The sequence below is a fragment of the Poecilia reticulata genome, linkage group LG4, assembly GCF_000633615.1.
Source record: "Poecilia reticulata strain Guanapo linkage group LG4, Guppy_female_1.0+MT, whole genome shotgun sequence".
NCBI lineage: Eukaryota > Metazoa > Chordata > Actinopteri > Cyprinodontiformes > Poeciliidae > Poecilia > Poecilia reticulata.
Genome location: NC_024334.1, coordinates 656856 through 680005, shown reverse-complemented (window position 1 = coordinate 680005; position 23150 = coordinate 656856). Strand labels below are relative to the sequence as shown.

At 39.1% G+C, this 23150-nt stretch overlaps 3 protein-coding genes across 7 annotated transcripts in view; 1 reads left to right on the top strand and 2 right to left on the bottom strand.

Annotated features, from left to right (window-relative positions):
- Positions 1-11740, bottom strand: part of kank4 (KN motif and ankyrin repeat domains 4) — a 77411-nt gene extending 65671 nt beyond the window's left edge. The window contains exon 1 of one of the 2 annotated variants that reach the window (XM_008406176.2): positions 11653-11740. The gene's annotated coding sequence lies outside the window, so the exon portion shown is untranslated. Of the gene's footprint in view, positions 1-7558; positions 7835-11652 lie in introns of those variants that run through there. The other variant, XM_008406175.2, reaches the window with a different exon arrangement.
- Positions 11741-12556: 816 nt separating this feature from the next.
- usp1 (ubiquitin specific peptidase 1) lies at positions 12557-19810 on the top strand. 4 transcript variants are annotated; one of them, XM_008406173.2, is made up of 10 exons: positions 12599-12616; positions 12742-12909; positions 13397-13611; positions 15053-15194; positions 16359-16460; positions 16613-16794; positions 16989-17692; positions 17860-18018; positions 18343-18544; positions 18618-19810. In XM_008406173.2, the coding sequence occupies exons 3-10, from the start codon at positions 13442-13444 to the stop codon at positions 19372-19374; spliced, it is 2418 nt and encodes an 805-aa protein (XP_008404395.1). In that variant the 5' UTR covers positions 12599-12616; positions 12742-12909; positions 13397-13441; the 3' UTR covers positions 19375-19810. The 4 variants fall into 4 exon arrangements, with proteins under 4 accessions (XP_017159925.1, XP_008404394.1, XP_008404395.1 ...); XM_017304436.1 differs by having other exon boundaries at positions 12557-12909; positions 16619-16794; XM_008406172.2 differs by having other exon boundaries at positions 12557-12909.
- A 1696-nt stretch (positions 19811-21506) lies between these two features.
- Positions 21507-23150, bottom strand: part of dock7 (dedicator of cytokinesis 7) — a 49071-nt gene continuing 47427 nt past the window's right edge. Inside the window, exons 52-53 of the mRNA XM_008406461.2 lie at positions 23098-23123; positions 21507-22244 (exon numbers count right to left, since the gene is read on the bottom strand). Coding sequence (XP_008404683.2) covers positions 23102-23123 — 22 coding nt within the window. The 3' untranslated portion in view covers positions 21507-22244; positions 23098-23101. The remainder of the gene's footprint in view (positions 22245-23097; positions 23124-23150) is intronic.

Here is a 23150-nt window from a genome sequence, read left to right as displayed (position 1 = left end):
GTAGCTTAATGAGCGACTCTAAAGTTGCCAAATAGCAGACTTTACTGTTAGCTGGGGATCCTCTTAGACTAGTGCTGCACTTTAAAGTTGCATTGTGTGCACTGTGTTTCCAAACCGCAGAATACACATTCCTAATCTGCACTCCTTAAAACATTGTTGTGACCATGTGGTATGTGTGGGCCAATCCAAAAAAGGCTGTGCCACAGCTTGTTTTGGTAAAAATACATGCACCTTTATCTTTGCAGAGTCTTAGTAGTCACATCCTTTCATCATCCAATCAATAGCAGAGCATTTTAGGCTGGGCATGAACAACATTTTGGTTGAGACAATAATAAAGCAACTGAGAATAATGCAGAGTCTGTCATGTAACCACAGGCTTTGGCCTCCTCCTTACCTGTTTTCTAAGTCTCAAATTCAGTGCAAAAAACCCACAATCCACCTCAATTCCCATTCATGTCAATGTACATGTATCATCTAAAATGCTAAAAGATGTCTTTTTAAACACTTTCTAGCACAAACCTAAATGCATCTTATTACAGGGAGCGGTCATTTCCAACAATATTGAAACAGGAAGTTCCTTCCTCCTGAGTTCAGCAAATTAGAACACAGTATTTGACGACAAAGGTTCCATTAAGGAAGTCCAGTGTTACCCTGAGCACTCTAGGCTTCTCTCACGACAGACTCTGTTTTTTCCTGCGTGTCAATGCCAGGAACCCATTAAGTAGCAGCGCTGGGGAAACAATACAGGGATGGACCTGTGCTATTGTTTCTCATTGCTGCTCCTTGAGAAATCTCCAGCCTTTTCCGTTATTTCTGGCAAAAACCAAGCCAGCTGTATATACATAAAATGATCTGCCTAAGCCAAACAAAGGCCATATTTTTATCCTCTAATGAATACGCTGTATCTCTGTCTTCTATCAATACCAATACAGTTCTGTGATTAAAAGGCAGTATCTTTTCTGTTACTAATGCATTTATGGAAACTAAGTTTAACAGTCTGTTGCAGGTGTTGGTGATCTTTGGAGGGTTTTGAGCAGCTTTTTCTAGTGTTGAAGTATCGTAGCTGACTAAATCAGTTGTGTCCACTGGACAAACAGCTAAAACATGCAGAACACCAGTCATCAAAAACAGAAATGCCCACCAATGGGTGGAGGATAAAAACCATCATGTCACAATATTTTTACAATCCCAGTGAATTATAATTTTCCTTTTACAGCTCTACACCCTGGCTTTTAAGGAAAAACTTTAAAAAAGAGCATTTAGGCCAAAAAGATATTCTAAGCACAGTTTAATCCGTTTGTATCTTCTTCAACTTGGTTGATTGTTGTTTACAGCACATGCAAATCCCTATAAGCTTCAATGCAAACTTCTTTTCTGATCAACCTGGTACATTAAAAACATTATGACCAAACATTAGCAATCGGGTAAAATCAGATTTTAATCTTTTAAGGATGACACAYTTCCAGCAATCCATTCCATCAGTAGCAAAGTAAACAAATATCTGTTTTAATAAATAAAAGATGTCATCAGTTCCACTTTGTGTATTTATGATATCAACCGCTTGTTTTCTTTGAAAACGAAAACCAAGCAAATATCCTCCACCCAACGTGAAAACAAGAAACAAGGGAAAGTCTTACAGTATTGTTCCTCTGATCTCCATGCCTTCCCGCCCAACTCACTGACCCTTGTCCAGCCAACGTCACCCACTCACACGTCCACAAAGGAAGCTCCACAAAAACACACATACCATCACTTCGCACAGCAAAAGGCAGACCTATCCTTGCACATTAGCACATTGTGCTTCAAAATATTTACTCTTTTTCAGAGGCATGACTCCAAGATAGTAAGGATTTATATTAACATCCATAATATAAAATATGATACAAAAGCAGTAACATATATCGCAAATAGGAAAAGAGCAACATAGTGATGGGGTAAATGGTAATCAGTTTATTCCAGTTGAATGATTGTGACATTTAAAAATAGGCATTTTCGTCAGTGCATTAAAGGCTGTGCAATTTATGTGCAATCTGATGCATCTCAGGTGGAAATAATTACCCACTAATAACCTCCAAATATGCAATCTCCTCATCAGCACAAATCAGCCACAGTTTGGATTTTCAAGATGTTCAACTCCATGTACTGCCATGTCTCAATTCAGGTGCTGGAATGAATAACACTGAGTTAAATAACTTCAATTAAATCTGCCCAGATATCACAGACTGAATCAGTTTGGAGCATGCTGTGCAGATGTAAGACATTCCTTTAAAAAAACGAAATGTGCTTTCTGTGCAAAGGCAGAAATCTGCCCACGCTGGCAATGATTTCAGTGCTGGCTGGCTTATGTCCAATAGCAGGCAACTGCAACCACAACAAACTCATGAATTGTCTGGGACAAAAGTGCTGAGTCCGCAACTAAAGGGTAAGTAAAAAGGCAGTTCACTCTTTTAACTGTATTGTTTGATTGTTTTATACACATGATTTATGTCTGTGTTTGTTAAATCTGAAACATCTAATTAGATCAAACAGCTTGCAAATTGCAACACTGTGCTCAAGCCAAAACTTATTCATACCTTTGGCAGATTTAGGTTTAAAGTAATCTTTTAAAGATAAATGAAACTAAGAATATCAGTGAAAACATGCAAGAAGCTGGTTTGGATTGCCAATCAAGGTTTAATTTGAAGACTGATTACTGTGGAGAAACTAAATAATTTTCAACATTCTTCTGAGGACAAACAGAAGCAGTAACCAGTTTTGGACCATACACAAGTCATGTGGATTTTTTTATAGAAACATTTGGGATTTTTCAGGTAAAACAACAAATCCTAGACTTGGTGAAATCGGGTTTTTGGATCACGATCAGTGCTTTTATTTCTTCCTGCCCTGCAAGAATTGCTGTGCTACACAACAATTTTTTAGCAAAGTGTTGCAGTTAGTGGGACGCTGTGGTTTGCAGATTAGAAGTGGTGCTGGTAAAAAGTGAACAAACACCCCTGGTGCCTCTGTGAACTTTCCTGATCTGCTGACACAGATAGAAGCGAACACACCTCCAGCTTCGGAATACCAGGATAGCAGAAGAAAGAGCTGCGAAAGCATGCACAGATGATCACTAGAGTGTCAGCGGAGAATGAGATTAGTAGTGCCCTCCCCAGGCGTTCGCTCAGCTGGTGTGTGTGTGTATGCTCTGACTCCTGGCTCTCGTGTATCTGTGTGTGTTCTCAGCGTGGGGTTTTTGGCTGCTTTGACTGACACASACAGAGAGTTTAGGGAGTCCCGTYCCTCCCACAGCTGAGCTAAGAAGCCTTAAAGCTCCTTATCCCATGACTCTGCCACTTGTTTGATAAAAGAGAATCTGTTTAAAACCATTAATATCATGGAACTAAAACAATTAAAAGAATCTGACTTTAAGTCGGCCAGTATGCTGCAAACGTACACTCTCGTCTGAAGGTTTTCATATATATAAGCTAATTTATCCCTGAGGGAAATCAACTTAGCACAAACATTTGCAGATAAACACACTCAGGCTGTGTGGGCTGAAAGAGGAGTTTACAGGTTCAGTGAAGCCTTATGAGAAGTCGTGGATGTGGAAGTCTGTGGAATATGAAGCACATGAGGAGTGCTGGGCGTCCAGCCAGCTGAAGCGCAGAACACAGCCTGGCATCCACTGGCACAGGCCGACTTCAAACTCTCATCTGGGAAAATTATGGGCCATCTCCATCATTGACTTGCAGTTCTTGACACAGCAGATCTGCACAATGCTAGTGGGKTTAGACGTGTCACACTGCATACATTGACTATTTGCCGGCATCTATGTTTAGGGAAGCAGGCTGTAATAATTACTATTTTGAAAGTCATAAAACCTCACCAAAAAGAACAAAAAAAACAGACACACATACAGTGGGAGGGTTATGGGTTAAAAAGCACTGTATGGCTATGTGTTCATAGTGCAGCAGCTCTGTATAGGARCAGCCATCCTAAAATGCTCACTGGGCTGCCTGCAGATTCTCAGAATGTGTCTGCATGTGCRACTACTCCAATACACTTTCCATCAGATTAAGCTGCTATGCCTTTTCTTTAGTAGAGTTCTACCTAGGGCATTGGTCYTTAATGGCCTGCTTTTCATAGCAGAAAAAAAGTAGGATAATTTTTCACAGGATTCTAGTTTCACATCAAAACTGCCTGTGGGTCTCAAAAGTGTGCATACTCCTGGTAAAATCCCARGACTTTAATAGCTACTTTAGTCCAGCAGTGCCCAAAGTCGGTCCTCCAAAGCCGGMATGCTGGATGTTTTAAATGTCTCTCCGGTGGTAATTACAACCTTTTCAGCATGTCGATGTTCTTGGGCCTTCTAGTGAGCCATCATTTGAAGTTTGTATTCAAGACGTGGTGAATGTATTGAAGAAAACTGCATAATRAAAATGGGATTTTCTCCAAAATGAATAAAAAGACAAGAGGAAAACTAATAAGGGAGTCTGCAATGAAAAACAAAGAAACAATCACAACACTAATGGAGCTGCAGGAATTTCTTGCTTTTACTGGTTGATTTCCAGATGATACGAAGGTTCATGAATTTTCAATATATCTGGAGTAAGGAGTAGGGTTGCAAAACAGAAACATGTTATTCCGCTGAAAACATCCTGACCTGCCTGAAGTCTCCAACATGTGGGAGAGCMATTTTATGGTCAGATTAAGCTACTCTAATTCATTGGTAGATTCGACACAGAAAGAACATTGTACAATATTCAACAAACAATATACCTAGAGGAAAACATGGTGTTGGTGGAATCATGCTGTGGGGTAACTTTTCTTGAAGTAAAACTGGGTCATTTTTCAAAGTGGACACAATTRTGAGCAGATCCTGCARGTGTCTGCTACAAGGCTGAATGGACTGTTGTTTATTTCAAAGTTAGTCCAGAACTAAAATTAACAAATATTTAGTGCAATGRCATAAGATTGTTGAGGACAAGAAATTTTCTCTCATTTTGACAGAAATGAAGAACTTTAGCAAGAAAAAGCCCACACGTACTGCAAAATCAAGATATAGAACGCTRACAGTTATGCCCACTTATGTTATCTATTGTTTATAAAAACACATTAAGTCCATCAGCTCTAAACCTAAAGATTTTAGATGCCATCACATTGCATAATGTGTCATGATARTAAAAATTTTGAATCCAGCTTAAAAGGTCAAAACCTCATCAATACAGACACACTGATCAGAATTTTGTSACTGATTTTTGAATGTCCAGATAATCTTGTCAGTAAGGGCATTGATTTCTTCTACTAAATGTCACAAGAGATAAAAACCCTTGCAAGTACAAATCAGCTGCATTCAGGACAGGTGAAACATTGCAGATGCTTTCTGCAAAATTCACTGGGATTTAATAACACAACTTTGTCCTGTGTGGCTTTAAGCTCCATTAAGAAACATGGTGTGGAATGTGGAATACTTTAGATCTGTTATATACTGGCCTGAGGTTGTCTTTGCCAAACTGAGTGCACTTTATTGTTCATGTTTGTTTTAGCACTTTTAGATTCCTTATATTATTATACCCTGGAGAGTAAGTTACAAAATACATTTATTATTAAAATCATAGTGTCTTTCGCACCAAGTGGGACAAATTTTCTTAGAACAAAATAGTGCTTAATTGTGAAGAAGAGAGATAAAACCAGAGTTTTTCTTTTCTTTATTGTTCAAGTAAGAATCTGAATAATTTGGCTTCCATTTCTATTCAGTCCCTCAAAGTCAATCCTTTGACTGAAGGGTATTTTGCAGTTGTATAAGGTTTTTACTATAATGTATGAAATTCTTCACAATTGTGAACTACTTTGTGTTGGTCTATCGGATAAAATCTATTTATCCATGCCTACACCCGCTTATCCTGGCAGGGTCACAGGGTCAATCATTGGGTGAGAGGCAAGATCACCAGCCAATCACAGGGCAACACAGAGACACATAGGACAAACAACAGTAGCTCTGCCAATGCTAAAACACAACACCAACACAGTGAGGCGTTTATACTTAACGTGTACCGAAAGTGGTGCAGTATTCTTTAAAAATGAGCCCTTATGGTGGAGTCATTTAAATGCCAGTGCAGGTGGACCAGCTCTGCAAGAGTATTTTGCAAATCACCCAGTTTGTGTGAAAGATGACATGCACAATCTGCGAGGACTCATAAAAATTCAGAGTTGCATGGCCGTGACAGCATGACAACGTGAGAGGTGGGGACGGCTCAATGCACCAAGTATAAACCTTGCTGTGACACTCCATAACCAAAACTTCAACACATGTCAAACTGAAAATTTACAAAACAGCCATGTAAATTATCCAATTTCAAGTTATCTGGAAAAATTATTTTACGGAAACCTAAGTGCGCTAAACATTTTTGAAGTTAGCAAAACCACTAAGCGAAAAATTAGCTTTGGTATTAGCATATTAGCGGATTAACAGAAATGTGCCCACCTCCTTGTGGAGAAGATGCAAACTTCATGCAGAAAAACCCCAGGCAGGGATTCTACATATAATCACAAAAACTTGATATAAAATTTGTGGTTGTGAAAAGTTACAAAATGTGAAAATATTTTAGGGGTTCTAAAACCTTTTCAAGGAACTGTAAAATCAAGTACCCTCTGTTAATGCTAAACAAGTGTACAACTTCACTTTATGTTTATGATTTCCTCTGAAAGCTACTGGCTTTGTAAAAAATACTTTCAGATCTGACCTCCTCCGAATAGGATACATTGCACAGAAAAAAAAATCAATAGATGGTAAGCTCTTCAAAAAAAAAGGCAAATTTGCTTGTTTTCATTTCCTGAAAGGTCGACATTTCACAGATACACTGCTTCATCAGACACTGCCGATTTGCAAATCACACAACACGATGTGGTTACACTGAACGCCAGTGGCAGCCACCAGCGTGTGAGCCGGTATGACTCACCTCTCTGCACCTCCAAGACAAACACACCGACACAAACATAAATAAACTCAGAAAGCGGGATGAACACCGATCCGGGTCAGCCCCGTTTAACGTGCTGCTCAGGTTGGGCGCTGAGGTAAAATTGTAGGTGTAACAAATAAGACACGTGCACAGTATGACACCTATAGTGAACAGCCAACATTTAATGTGTAACTGCAGTCTGCCAACCAACCAGAGCCGACGGTCTGTGGCAGGCAAGCAAGCAGAGCAGAGGCTGAGACTAACTGTGAATACATGCAGACACAGGAGAGAGGAGAGGCGAGGAGGGGTTTGACTGTGAAGGAGGGAGAGGAAACCAAGCGAAGACATCCCCACTGAGTGTTCACCGAAGCCATCAGCTGAAGCTGCAGATATGATCGCTCTAAACAACAAATAATCCCCTGGATGGCAACTTTTGAAATTATGCCTATTGTGACTATGTGTACGTAGACGGAAATATGATTTAAATGGTGTGATGATACTATTGATTGTGGCAATGTAGTAGTAAAAACACCAAATAACAAATAGGAGAAAACTACAGAGAGAATGCCAAAAAAAATGTGTAGTGAAGCAATGAAATGCAAATAAAAATGATCTCTTACCTTTGTGAGTGAGTGTTCTATCCTTTCTAACAAAACTGCAATTTAGTAGACGCTTCTGTCTTTGTAGGACAAGTTACATCTATATGTATGCTTCTTTCATCTGAGCATGAACTCGTCAGTCCTCTGTGCCAGCGCTTTTGGTCCACCTTAGTAGGTTTGTGAAAATACACACAAGATGGTAATGAATAGTGGAGAGTGAAAGGACAGCACTACGCTGGAAGGCAGGCAGTCTGCATGAAACAGGAGAGCTGGGAGAGTAGAGAGCAGACTGAGTAGGATGCAGGAGCTATTCTTCCCAACATCAGAGTGGCCGGGTTGGAAACACCCACCTTCTCAGCATGCATCAAATGGGAAGCCCGCTCTAAAGTATGTGGACATGGAAAACTCCTGCGTGCAGCGGCAGATCATACCTGATGAACGGTGGCTCTAAAAAGTGTTTGCATCACTGGAAGAACTGCCAGATTTTTTAATGCAAAACCAAGAGACTATGGGAAGGCATTTTTTCCTTTTAATTATTTAACACACAAACCAAAAATATAGACCTGTTTGCATAAATGTGCACTCCCTTAAATGAGTACTTTGATAAAGCAGCTTTTAATTTGGTTTTAACACTCACTCTTCTTGGGAACATTTCTGCTATTAATTATAAAGCATCTGATAACCCAGAAACAAAGTTCAGCTGCCCAAGCAAGATTTTTTTGAAATGTGCTCATTTGTATCTATTAGCTAAAGGAATAGTTTGCAAAGAGATTACAAAAAAAATAAGTCATCTAACTGTAGAAATGTATCAGTCTGGAGCCTGGAAGCAAAACAAAAAGGGCATCACTAGAAGAACACGTTGTGACTAAGTCTGTAACCAAGCCAAAGTGTGGAATGCAATTAAACTCCTACCAAATAATGCAGAACACTGAAATGCAATCAGAAGCTACTTCATACTTTGATTTGTTTATTTTTAGGTTAAATTGTTAGAGGACATATGTAACATTAAAGGTGTAATGCTTTAAGTTTTCCGCTCATATCATTATTTTATGAAAATGTGTCATTTTTCCAAGCGTGTGTAGACTTTTAAGATCCACTGCATAAGCATGTGAGGCTGTGAGCGCTTGTTAACTTCTGCTTAATGACATATTAAGCCTTTCCCCTCAGCCGAGTGCAGCCTGTGAGATTTGTCCACCGGTGCTTTTTTCCGGAGGAAAGAAATAAACCGCGATAAAAGTCTTCATGCCTTCAACGGCTCCTAATGAGTCGAATTCGGGGCTCAAGATGTGTGTTCTTATAAAATCACTGCAATGATGTGATTAAACCAGCTGTTCCCAACCTTGAAGGATGCCCTGCAGGTCAAAGGAGGGAATGTAACTCTCAAACACGAACCCTTTAATGTGTTTGTGTTTTACTGCCTTATTCGCAATGAGTTCTAAAAAAATGAAATTAGAAAGACTCAAAACATGCTAATGATGTATTTCCAGGTTTGCTAAAAAGTGTTGCAGTACAGTAATAGTTCATCTGATGCAAATAACAAAATAACAACTGTGTGCAGCTGTAACAACAGGATTTGTACTGAGAGTTCAAAAGATTCTTGGAGTGCACCGTTGCCTGTCACTCAACATGCCTTCATTTTCCCATCAGTGATCTCCTGACAGAGATGGAGCATGAGAGTGGGGAGATTTCTTTTTTTTTTTTTTTTTTTCCTGGGCTTTAAAGCGTTCACACCACCTACATCTCCCGGTCCGTGCTGTGAGGGCTCCACGCCTCCTGGGACAAAGCCTGCTTTAATAAAGGCCAGCAGCATTGCACAGGGCATGCAAAGAACTCCTCGTTAACACAAGTTAAAAGAATAAAATATACAAAATTGCTGCATTTACATCAAGTGAAAAGAAACCAACTAAATTCTTCCTTCAATAGAAATAATATTTCTAACATTTCAGAGCTCAAATCTGCTTAATGACTTAATTATGTGTTTTAAAGTCTCATTTCTACTGTTTTAGGAACGTCATTCTCTATAGCTCAGGTCATGGGTGGTGGGATTTGTCTTTTGTTGAAGAAAAAAAACATAGATATTAGGAGGCGATGAGAGAAAGGCACCACAATAATGCTTCTTTATTATGCAGCCCCACGTTAGGATTTAGATGGACTCTGAGACGGGATGTGGAAAATTACTGCCCCATCAGTTGTATTTGTCAGATCCAGGGCCAATATAAGGCTTAAAAAACTGAGAAGCATCCCCCAGTACTCCCTCCTCCAAATCCTCCTACACCCCCAACTAATAGTGGGCCCCTAAAACCACCAGAATTATCATTCTGTGGTTGCATTAGCAATCGAGCAAAACAAAGCTCCCTAATATGTAAAAAAGCTTTCATTATGAAAAAACCCCCAGTTGATTAACATGTTAATGTTCTGAAGTACCCCACTCCATCTCTGCTAACAGCTAAATCCCTTAAACAACAGCAATCAGGATAAACTGCTTGTTTGTTTTTACATTTGGGTTTCTTGTGTGTGTTTTCTTTTCTAAAAATAATCTGTATAATTTTTTGAGAAGCTAAAATAAAAACCAGACACCATTCCATTTGATAATTTCCATCCTTTACTCTGCCATTAACTTCTGAAGTCCTACCAGAATTTATGAGAACTAAAAAAAACAACCATATATTTTGAAACATGTCCACCAAGTTGGTAGACTAACAAACAGTAGTGCAAACCTGTGCAGTGGAGGGGAAATGGTTCTAGGACAACCATTCACTGACATTACAGCTGCAGGTCTTTAGGGTATGTTTCTACCAGATTTGCAGATCTACAGACTGATTTTTTTTCCTTTTTGTTCTTTACAAAAAGGCTCTAATGCCACTTTGACTTGGATTCTCTAACACATGAATGAATATTCTTTGATCAAAACCATTTCAGCTCTGACCCTGTATCGTAGCTGTCCTGCTCAAAACGAAACCTAAAGTCTTTTGCAGCTTTTAACAGTTTTTCTTCAATTATTGGTAGGCAAACATCTCTATCCATCTTTTAATCAACTCTATTCAAGTTCCTTTTAAAAACAATGCTTCCCCATAGCATGATCCTGCCACCACCATGTTTCACGTTAGCTTGTTGAAGCAGAAATGCAGCGTTAGTTTTCAACAAATATCGTTTTTGCTTTGGTTTCATCTGAACAGAACTTCTCTTCCCAGACTTTATCTGTCCCTTACACGGCTTGCAGAAAGCTTCAAATAGAAGTTTGCATGGCTTTTTTTAAAAACTATTTTCTTGACAGTTTTCCATAAAGGTCAGTTTTGTTGATTACTTGACTAGAGGTTGTCTTTTCAACACGYTCTTGCACCTGAACAGAAATTCTGTTTAGGCCCCCCAAACAGGAGCTCTGAACCAGCTCATATTACAGCTTGGTAAATCATTCTCCTGATTTATTTTCTTTATTAATCAAGTTAATTTTGTAGCTATGTTACTTGGGATGAAATACCCTGAAATTATTCCTGTTGTGAGATTTTTGCACACTGAACCAGTCATGAAATTTATATTAGAGTCACTCCAAAGCCCGAGATAGAGGAGACATCCTATTCTGGAGCATTAGACTGAGGATACYTTTGGGAATATCAGCCAGTCCCACAGGAAGTACTAGTCTGCGAAACTACTACTACCGTCCATTATCTGCATCCTTGCGGCAACAACACCTGATAACCAAGGGGTTTCTTGAAGCTCGGGCACAGTAGAGCTCAGCTCCATCGATGCAATGTTTGCTGCTGACCAAGCATCCACTCTGCAGCAGCAGCAGCAGCAGCAGCAACAGCAACAGAAGAAACGGAACGTCTCCAGCTCGAGTATCGTATGAAAAATATATCCCCGCAGTTTGCATCCCACCGTGCAACGACGCACCTGTCGTTTCGCTTTTTTTTTTTATTTTGGCAACATTCAGGTGCTACGATACTCCCCTCATCGTACAAACACACGCCAGCACCAACAGTCTGTAGCCCTTTTAACATCACAGTGCAACTGATACTATTGAGGTGAGACGAGATTAAATAGACACCTTAGTGCTGCGATCACAGTACATTTACGTTTTCCCCCAGAAAGCAAAGCACAAACAAACTGTATCTTACCGTTAAAATCATGAAGGAGTAGCCTGGTGACTGTCAGATGAGGAGATGGTCCAGTGAAGATGGTGATGATGCTGCTGGATAGTTTGCTGTCATATTCCCTGGATAATGTCGCCCCCTGTTGATCAAAACTGTGTACAACCGTTGTTAATCATTCCAACGGACGGGACAGTTTTTTAAATTTAGGAATGTAAAACTTTACTTATAATGAAACAATTTATAATTGCAACTGATACAAACACGGTATATATTTAGTTATTATTATAATTGTTTTGGAGCATACAGCTTYCCGAAGCAATGATAATGTCAGGTTTGCAGGTAGAAAACGGATATATGATTTCAAAATAAAAGCACGAAATTGTTGATGTTTAGTTTACATTTTACTTGTCATTATGCCACATACTATGTATGTGCGAACTTTTTAAAACAAAATATATAACGACAACGGATTATATTGAATAATATTGAAGGTTTAGTTTTATYTATGTCAAAACTATACTAGCAAGCAATGTGTTCCAGGCCTCTTGATTAGTATGCCCTTTATAGAATCGTGGTTGCAGTACATTATGATGACGGAAAAGGTAAAAAGTGATGTAATCAAAATATCACAATATCAAGCAATAATACCGCAACTTTGCAATAGTTTTTTTTCCCAAATACGAATACTTTTGCTATGAATCGCAAACAGCAAACAACTTTGGTTGAAAAACCATCCCTAAAGTAATCATAATTATCCAAAAATGGATTGTATACCTAACCAAATTGTCTAAGTTTATTGATAAAATCTCCTCCTCTCAGCAAACAGCTATTTTGCTTGTGAGCCTTTATTTTGATGGGAACCCCAAACTCTCGATCTTTCTCCTTTTTAGCTCAGCTGCCCTTTCAGGAAACACTACAAACATGGCGTCAACAGGGTGGATGGATTTCGTCTTTTTAGGTGTCCTGAGATCGGCCTGCGTTTTAGACTGTAAATTTTCCACGTTATCTAATTTTACAAAAACCTGTGCATATTTATAAGATTTATTTGCTCGCATGGTTTACATTTAATATGTAAACCATATTTTAAACCATATTTTTGTCGGATATGTTCAGACAGTGTCGATTCTTCACCGGCAGAGAAACGGTCAAAGTGTCTTCGAGCAGGAAAAAGCGCCAACTTCTCTTTGCACCGTCTGAATAGTCAAACAGCGGACTAAATGGTTTGAATGACTATATATTTGGGAATATATATTAAACTTGAAGCTGGAATGAGTCCTTCAGGTAAGACTTAAACGTGTCATCTGACTGTTCGAATTAAGATAGTTCGTTGTTTTGAATTAAGCAGTTGAAGGCAGCGTGCTGCCTGTTTACTCCTCCCACTGCTTCACAACACCGCTCCATGTCGACCCAGTTTTTATACTGTGTTGTGTTCAAATAGTTTAGAATGAGTTTTTAAATGCACACTGCTTTGTTTTTACTATTATGTAAAAAAATAGAGAGGCAAAGGTTCGTCTCTGGTTGTTGTGGAGGGGTGGTTACACAGGCATCATTAAGTTAGCGTTAGCTTGGTAATATGTTATATAATACCGAACTGAACTTGTAACTGTACACTACAATGTAAACCAGAACCGTCTGAACTGATCAACTCGAACTGTTTTGCTCAAAATTACACCACAGGAGCAAAAACTTAAGTGCGTAGTTACGTTCGTTCATGTCGAGCTCTGATGGCGCCCACTGAAATATAATGTGCAATTCTCTTTTTCGCCAGTGAGCTGCGCTGTTCGGTCTCAGTAAGATACCAAGGAGAACGAAGATGTCAGGTCTGCTGGCTGAGAATGCTGGAGCAGGACAGGGGAGTCCTGTGAAAAGGAACAAACTTTCCTTAAAGTTCTTCCAGAAGAAGGACACAAAACGAGCTCTGGATTTCTCCGAACCTCAAGCAGAAGAGGCCAAAACACTAGAACAAGAAGATTCTCCAGCCAGGTGGGTCTGTGAGTAATAGTAGAGTAGTTTACTTAATTTTTCAAACTTTGCAATAATAAACCACATTGTCATGTTATGAACAACACTCAGTTAATCACCGAGATACAGATGTTGATATTTTAAAAGTAGTCCATGTTAACTTATTTTGTCAGCAGTACACAAATCAACTTCTTTTTGTTTTTTAAACGGTTGACAAATGTCCATTTTTGTTAAAAAAAAAAAAAAGTCAAAGTTTATTTATAGAACACTTTAAAACAAGCAAAGCTGAACAAGTACAGTTTGGGTCATAAATCATATAGGAACAGCAGTCATTAGTTGCTGGAAATAATTGTATCTATTTAAGACACAGGTGTCAAACTCCGGTCCTCAAGGGTCGCTGTCCTGCAGTTTTTAGCTGTGCCACAGGTACTAAACACTGGAATGAAATGGCTTAATTACCTCCTCCTTGTGTAGATMRGTTCTCCAGAGCCTTGCTAATGACCTAATTATTCTAATGAGGTGTGGTGCAGGAGAGGCGCATCTAAATGTTGCAGAACATCAAGGTTCAGCATTTTAACTTTTTGCCAACTTAAACAGAGATTGTAGAAATGAAACTTCTGGAAAACTGACATCTTCATTTATCATTAATTAAATGTGTAAGAAAAATAACATTTAAATATTTATTTTCCAGACTTTATTGCTCATTGAGTTCAAAGTTTTCTCAATCTAGGTTCAGCAGTCTTAAGATTTATGTAAATAAAAACTAATTGAAAATGAAATGGTTCTTTAGTACAAAAAATGTACATTTAGTCACAGAAGTAGTAAAAAATGGTATTTTAAAAGGGCATGTAAATATGAAGTATATCCCTGCAGGAAGAAAAAACACAGTATGTTTTGTTTCTCCAATATGTTTTCTGTGTGTAGATAATCTCAACAACTACAAACATCCAGCAGCTTTCTAACACCCACTGAGTTTGCTCATTTGTATATCAAATCACATTCCAGCATCCTGGTAAGAGATTAATGACCGTCATCAGTCTGCCGGCTCTGCCAATCTGGGTTCTCAAACTTTTCAGCCTTTTATTTTTAGATTCTTCCTATAATTTGTATAAAATTTCACAGTAACTTTTTCCATTGCAGAATTGTATACACCCTCTGTATATACACCACAAACAGGTTTTCGACTCAGGATAAACAAAGAACATGTAATCTCTCCCCACTCTGAATTAGGGCTGCACAATATAAATAAAATCTGTTTTAAACATTTTGTTGAATTATCGGATACTTAAGACACTTTTGGCCCAGAACACAGAAGGAAAAACTTTGGCAAGCGTAATAATATTGCTACAGTTATATACAGTTTATGCTCTCATTCCATATAAAAAACCTAGAATAATTTAAGCAATGACTGTGAAAATTAAAACAATCCATTTCCTGTTTTGTTTTTCCTAATGTGCTGCAGCTGTGATCAGGTGGTCTATGGCCCCGCCCCCTGTCCATCTTCACCTGGCCTTCCAATCCCATGTGAGAAGAGAGAGAACCTGGTGCCTTTTGTGGGTCTCAATAACCTTGGCAACACCTGCTACTTAAACAGCATCTTGCAGGTGGGTGATTACTTCTTAGTTCCATTTTTACAAATCAAAAAAATCTCCTTCAGAAATGTATTTAATATATATTTTGCTTCACCAGTTTTTAAGTTTGTCCTGGTAAATACTTGCTGGTTTCTAATCTTTAAGGAAGTTTTGCACATGGCAGCACAAAACAACCCATAAAAAGGCAAAGAGATGAAATTGTTTCTCATTCACTAAAAGAAGAGAAGGGTGTTTTCAGGTAGAACGGCTTAAGGCTGGAGATAAGAGGCTGCTTTGCAGTGCTTTGTCCTCCTGAATGATGCATTGTGTGCTTAGATTGCCTCATTGTGGCTTATCTGTAGAGGCATTGTTTGGAAGTGAAGAGACGTCAAGCGGTGAACGTTTTATCACCCAGTTGGACTCTTGTGTGATCTCCTCTGTAACACCTGTTCACACAGCGGGCCTGTTGCTGCAGTGTCATATTTCACCTGTTGCTTACAATAGGTGAGATGTCTCTCCTTTCCAAAGAGGACAAAAGATAAAGAAATTTGCCTTGTCTCCACAGATATCGGATGTACAGAAAAAAGCACAAAAAATTTGTAAAAGTATGAGATGGATTTCAGTATAAATACTGAAATTTCTATTTCAGTATTTTGATAAATATTGATTGACTCATAAAACCATGTTTTACTTAATTGCTTTTTTTTTCGTATTACTACTTTTACATCTTTTTTTTTTCATTTCAAATCCAGTTTCAATCTTTGTTTTTCACTTTCTTAGAAATGGTGGAAAATATTTTCAAAAACAGGCTCTTGTTTCAGTCATTCCTTCTGTGAGCTGAACTGAATTCAAAATCCAAATAAATATGAGCTGCAAAGAGCGCTTGTCACCAAGAAAGTAGACCTTTGATGACACTCGCTGTGAACTATGAAAACCCATGGAGTGCATTTGTTAAAATCAATTTATAAAATCTTGATACTCCTTTAAATTGTTGTGTGTGTAGAAGCTGTTTATAATAGCTGAATAGGTTCAAGTCGCACACACTCAGAGCCTGTGACAATTTCTTTGGAAAGACCAGTTAAACTGGAAGGAAGCCATCCTACACATGTTCATGTCTGGGGTACTCACTGGCTGCTGGGTTTTAGAAATCTGTGTAAATGGAGGTAAAATGTAATGAATTGTGTTTTTCACCTGCAGGTTCTGTATTACTGCCCTGGGTTCAGAGAAGGGGTCAAGAAGCTGTACGACCTTTCTAAAAGACCAGAGAAACCAAAGGACGAAATTGCTAAAAATGAAGAGGTTGGTTCAAAGCAAACTGTTTAAAGAACTATTTTTAGGATATTACACTATTTATCTGGATGTTGACATATAAACACACTTTAAGGGTTTTTCTAAAGCTCTTGTGTGTTACAACTAGAACATTTATTCAACAAACCTCTTGGGTTTTATTTCTTCAGAGTCAGCAGTCAGAGTGTGTGTCTGAGACTGTGCCGGCTCACATCGAGCTCCTTGGGAGCTTCAGCAGCCTGATGACCTCAGTGGAGCAGCTGCAGTCCAGCTTCCTGCTCAACCCTGATGGCTTCAGCGAGGGAGAGCTGGCCACGCCCCCTCGCAAAATACTTCACACCATCAGGTCCTGTCAGCTACCGCTGCTATTCAAAGGCTAACCTGAGAAAAAGTAGAACAGGATAGTTAAAGTATTTGCAACAAAATAAAAAAAAATTTAATCTGAATGAGTAAATTGAAACCTAATTTGTTGTTTTTGATATTTAAATGTGTTTAGAGTGAAAATACTTTGTGTGTTTACTGTGTGTCTGTGTCTTGCAGGCAGCTGAACCCTATGTATGAAGGCTATCTCCAGCATGATGCTCAGGAGGTTTTGCAGTGCATCCTGGGATACATTCAGGAGGCCTGTGACACTATCAGAAAAGAGCAGGAGCTGGAGGGGAAGGAGGAGGAGGACGACGAAGACGTTAAAACGGAGAATGGCGTTCCCTCGGATTCCAGTTTCTCTGGGCCGGAATCGAGAGCTTCCGTGGACGAGGACGGACAAGTCAGCGGAAAGAGGAAGAGCGACACAGAGGTGGGAAACGCCAAGAAGAAGCCCAAGTCTAAGAAGTCTGAGAACGCTGAGGAAAATGTCTGTAGAAACAAACCCTTCACTCGCTCCAAGAGGAAGTCCTCCAGTGACATCACCGTGGACAGCGCTCAGAGTAAAGAGGGAGACCAGGAGGAGGAGGAGGAGGAAAAGAAGAATCTGAATCCCGATGAAGAGAAGGATGAAAAAGCATCCAGTAAAGAGACAAGCGGGAAAAGGAAGAAGAGAGGTACTCTCGGTTGGCTGAGATCCTCTGGAAAGCAGCCGAGTATTTTCTCAAAGTTCTGCAGCGTCGGGAAGATCAGCTCTACAAATCCAAAACTTCTGAACAAATCCGAGCCAGAGAATGGACCGTCGGAGGAGCCAAAACGGAAAAGCACTCAACAGTCTGCAGCAAGGAAGTCAGCTAAAGGTCAAACAGAGAAACGACAAGGTAAGAGATGAGAAATGAAGGTAGAGGGAGTAATGTGGGAAAATGTAGAAAGTTTGAGTAACGCCTGTAAGGCAGCACATCGTCAAAAACTGCTAACTTTGGTTAAAAAGAATCCAGAATGTTTGTTAGAGATCTGATCATAATCCAGGTTTCTCTGTTTGCCTCAGACGTTCTGGGCCTGATGGAGAAACTGTTCCAGGGCCGACTGGTGCTGAGGACTCGCTGTCTGGAGTGTGAGAGCTTCACAGAGCGGAGAGAGGACTTCCAGGACATCAGCGTCCCGGTGCTGGACGACCAGCCCACCAGTCCAGAGGACCTATCTGACGGTGAGGCGTTGAAAATATTGAATTGTGACAGAAAAGTAAGAACAGAAGAAACCTGTAACTTGCCAAATTTTCACAGCTCCATAGGCATGCTGGGTGCCTCATCAGCCATTTTCTCTTCACTGATTGTATTTGTTGAAAAGTCAAGTTTAGCTTTTCTGCATTTCTCAAGATTGCTTTATCGGAATAACAACATTTCCCAGAAATAACAACCTGAGAACTAGAATTTTGGTTATGTAGGGGAGATTTTTTTTAAACAACTACTTATGGTTACTTATTAATGAAATTAATATGACACAAAACAAGTAATATTGTTCATCTTCTCAGTCTCTCCAGACCCGAAGCCTGAGATGAAGACCTTGACGTGGGCCATTTCTCAGTTTGCCTCTGTGGAGCGCATCGTTGGTGAAGATAAATACTTCTGTGAAACCTGTCATCACTACACGGAGGCTGAACGGAGTCTGCTGTTTGACAAAACTCCTGAAGTCATCACTATTCACCTGAAGCGCTTCTCTGCCAGCAGCTTGGAGTGAGTTCACAAACGATCCTTTTGTAAAACCAAAACTCTTAAGGTTCTGAGTCTAACCTGGTTTTCCTGGCAGGGTGGATCCGTACGCAGGCCTCTCGAAAGTCAACACTCCCTTACAGACGCCCCTCACCCTGTCTCTGAACGAGTGGTGCACAAAGCCGTCGGCTGCTACAGGGCAGCAGTACGAACTGTTTGCTGTGGTCATGCATAGCGGCGTCACCATCAGCAGCGGCCACTACACCACCTACATCCGCATGTCCGATCTGAAGGATGTGAAGGTCTGGCTGCAGGACAAGAAAGAAAAGGTTTCTGAGGAGGATGTAAAGGAGAGCAAAGAGGAAGCACAAACAGATGAAAACGCAGCCTTCGACGATGGCGAGGTGTCGGTCAGCCTGAGTACAAGGGGGCAGCGGCGAGCGGGTTTGGCTAGCACTAAATCAGGGAGCAAAAAGCTTTTGGAGGGAGGTGTTGGACTCCTGGGGGGACAGAGGAGTTTGCCCAGTTGTGAGCTGGGAAGCGGCAGCAAAGCAGCTAACCGTGACGCAGCGGAGGGATCTAAACGGAGAAAGACGCTAAGCAGCTCCAGCCAGAACGGAGGCGGACTCAAAAAGGAACCAGAGGGCGCGGCAGTGGCTCCCCCTGGTGGGATGGAGGCAGCAGAGCAGCAAGCATTAACCAGCCTGCTGGAGTATGAGGGGAAATGGCTGCTGTTTGATGACTCTGAAGTGCGTCTGTTTGAGGAGGAGGACTTCCTGCGAGCCTGTTCTCCTGAAACGTGCTCCTCATCCACACCGTACCTGCTGTTCTACAAAAGGATCCCCGAGCCCTGACACTAAAATAAGCACAAGACATACATGTACACACACATACACATATCTGTAATTGTTGGTGCCAAAAACATTCATTGCCATTTCAACACATTATCTAAAGTTTGTTTCCACCTGCAGCAGTCTCCTCCTTTAGGACCAAGGCCAGTTGACTCTACTCTAAAGCCGGGGCTCACGATAAAGACTAGCTGAGTTTAAAACTGTTTTGTTATTTTTTTTGGACGTGTCAGGGATGTTTAAGCCTTGTTTGTACAGATTTAGTTGTTTGTAGTGATGCATTTTTGACACTGGCTTTCATACTTGTCATGCCTTTTGTTGTTTCCGTCTGTAAGGGTTATTAGTGGCAAGAGTACTTTTCAGCACAGCTTTTATTTAAATCGAAGACTTTTTTCTCTCCATGCGACAGAATTTGCAAAATACTTTTTTTTTTAATGCAGTGTTTTCTCAAACTCCTCTGATTTATTTTTTTTTCTCAAATCTCCCATTTGTATGCTGTTTTTTTTATTACTGTGCTTGGGCCTTCAATAAGTTTTTTTTTTTTTTATAAAAAACATTTACAATATATTTCTATTAGAAATACAAAAATAACCGTGTGCAGTCTGTTTAGAAAACCAGGTTTTTATATCACATTTTATATAGTCAAAGTTCCAGTAATGTCCAGAATTTAAAAGTGCAATTCTTGATTTAAAATCCTTTATTCTTTATGCTTATTACAGAGTTTAATAGTATATTTAGGGAAAGTAAATGTTAAAGTTGCCCATTATCCAGCCTTTTTGTGTGTGTGTGTGTGCAATGTTATGTTTAATTGATCACACATTCTAAGAGAAAATAATTGAAATTATTTCTGGAGAGGCTATTTGATACTTTGAGAACTCCTGGAAAGTCCAAATGGGTCCTGCTGTATCACTCATAACAGTAATAACCACGGACAAAAATCTTTTTTTTCCTGGATTTCTTCAAAAAAATCTTTTCACAAACCCTAGAAGGGAAAAGAAGCTGCAAGAACTCACAGGCTGGACAGAATTTTCTGCAACCCTGGGGATGAGGAATCAGTTGCTTGTATGATGAATAAAAAAAATAGATTTGGGTCCATTCGACCTACCTCACTGCACCTTGGTCACGACATGGAAAAAGTCTGAGGCTCCTCCCATTGCACAAGTTGCTTTCTTTTTTAGTGTTTTCCCCTTAACAGCTCTAAGTGTCCCACATGTTCAGTTATATTTTAACTGCGTTTCCATCTGCCCTGGTAAAAAGGATGAGAATTGCATCATAATTGTCATATAGTCCAGCAACCTTTTGACATCCTTTAGTTAATTGGCTCCATTCATTTTTATCCATGCGAGACAAAGCTTCATATTGTGAAGTATATTCTGTATTTTGCTTGAAGATTTTCTTCAGAAGATAAAAGCAACCTTGGTGAGTGTGAAGCTGCGGCCCATACCAGCTGTAATGACCCTTGGGTTGAAAGCAGACGAGCAATAAAGTTTTTACCTCCAGTTTTGCTTTATTGTCATTTTCTTTTGCATAAAGCAGCTTAACTGGAATTTAGCTTAAGTAGTACATACCCTGCAATATACAGGTGCATGTCTAAGCATATATGGGAAACATTTTTTACTAGTACATAAAAATGTAATGGGTTTAATTTCTGGTTGATTAAGTTTCGCAAATTTGAATATTATACATCAATAAAAATAGATTTTTATAGCAAATGTCTACAAAACCATGGTGAAGATTGCTGACTTGACAATTGTCAAACGTCCTGCATAATAAAAACTGCTGAACTGTTTGTTCAGAGTGCTGCAGCCAAACACATTAACATAAAGTTAAACTGAAAGAAAAACTGGTTGATACTGAACCAAATGTCAAAAGTCTCTTTAAAATGAAAGTTTTAGTAAATCAGATGAAAGTCGTCAGCCAGAACAAGTACCATTATTTTTTGTAAAGTTTTCTTATCGTTTGTATTTTTATTGTAAGCCCTGATAAAAATGAACAGAAATAAGTGCTTGACATGTGTCGCTGTCTAATGACTATATGCGTCTCAGTTTTTTAATTAAATTACATTTTCAATGCTATTCCAAATTATTTACATAGGTTTGTTCTGTTCATTGCAAGAAAAAAAAAAGTCACGCACCATCTGAACATTAAAATATTTATTTAGTAAAATATTTAAAGTAAAACAAAACTACATAAAATTATACAAGGATGTTTTAAGTACCTAATTTTAAAATGTTTCAACATAGAATAATAATAAAGCATCATGATAAATACTGGTACAACTTTTCTTTTTTTTTCTTCCTCGCCTCCCTCCAATACATAAACTTTCAAGTCATAAATGCATTGCTACGCTATAATAAAAAAAAGTGCACAAATGAAATTGAATACATTATTTTTTGACACATCGTACAGAATTAAATAAACACCTTGACTTTTAAAGTGGTACCTTTTTCTGTGGACGCTTGTAAAAACGTTGGTTGTAAAAAGGGGAGCAGGGGGTTTGGCACTTATCCGGGRCTCAGAGCACTCTTCGCATTCACTGGTTTACAGCTTGAAGGTTCTGTTGGTATCAAGTGTTTAAATGTGTGGGTTTCTTAAGGTAGCTGAGGGGGAAAAAAACATCCCCATAGCAACAAACAGCAACTCCTGATCCTCAAGACCTCCTTGTTCACTTTGCAGACTGTGCGACCGTTTGTCTAGAAACAAATTAAGACACTGGAATGACGTACCGAGCTCCTTCGCTTGTAACAAACACTCCTATTTACACTTCAAAATAAATTAATATTGCAAATTTCTGTAGTCTTTGTGTCGGTGACTGAGTGCAATCTCTCCATCTTCAAATGTCAAGCTTGCGAAGACTCAGTCTGCTGAAGGAATCTCTGCAAAATGGAAAGAAAAAAAGAATTTAGAGAATTTCCTGCTTTTTTCCTGGATTCCTTTTAAGTACTGATGGACATGAGCTGGATGATTTACTTTAAAGCTTGATTTGAGAAGTCGGGCAGCATTTTTTGACTTGCAAAAGTATTTACAACCCTTGAACATTTTCACCTTTTAATGTAAAATCACAAACTTAAATGTATTTTATTTGGATTTTATGTGATAGATCAGCACTAAATATACAACTGTGAAGTGGATGAAAAGAAACATGGTTTTCTTACTGCTTCTGAGAGCTCTTACCACAGATTCTCGGTTGCATTAAATTTAGGACTGACTAGGAACAGTGTTCTGTGAAAACTTATAACTAGTATTTTTTTGATTTTCATAGAGCAGCAGGATTTATAAACACACAGGTGGACTCTCTCAATACTARTTAGGCAACTTGGAGAGAATTTTATTAGGCGTATCAGAGTAMAGGRRGGTGAACACAGACRTACACCACACATTTCAGATTCAGTTGAAAACCATATATCATTTTTCTTTCAATTTCAGTTTTTCATTACTTTGTGTTGGCCTATAATATCAAATCTCAATCAAATATATTGAAGTATGAGAATGAAACATGACAATGTGTAAAAAAAGTTCAAAYGGTGCGAATACTTTGGCAAGGCGCTTCATGTATCTGCTGTTAAAATATCTAAATCTTTGGGTGTTTGTGTGCAGCATCACTACTTYCATGTTAATCTCTGTTTTTAAAGGTGGCTGCAGTGCTGCAAACCGTTTTCTTTTTACTTGAGAAAACTCTAAAATCTCTAAACGACAACACAAAAACACAAAGTGTGGTTTCAGAGCTACCTTATCAAGCTGTCCGTTTGCTGCGTGATTATTACAAAAACAAAACACTGTTT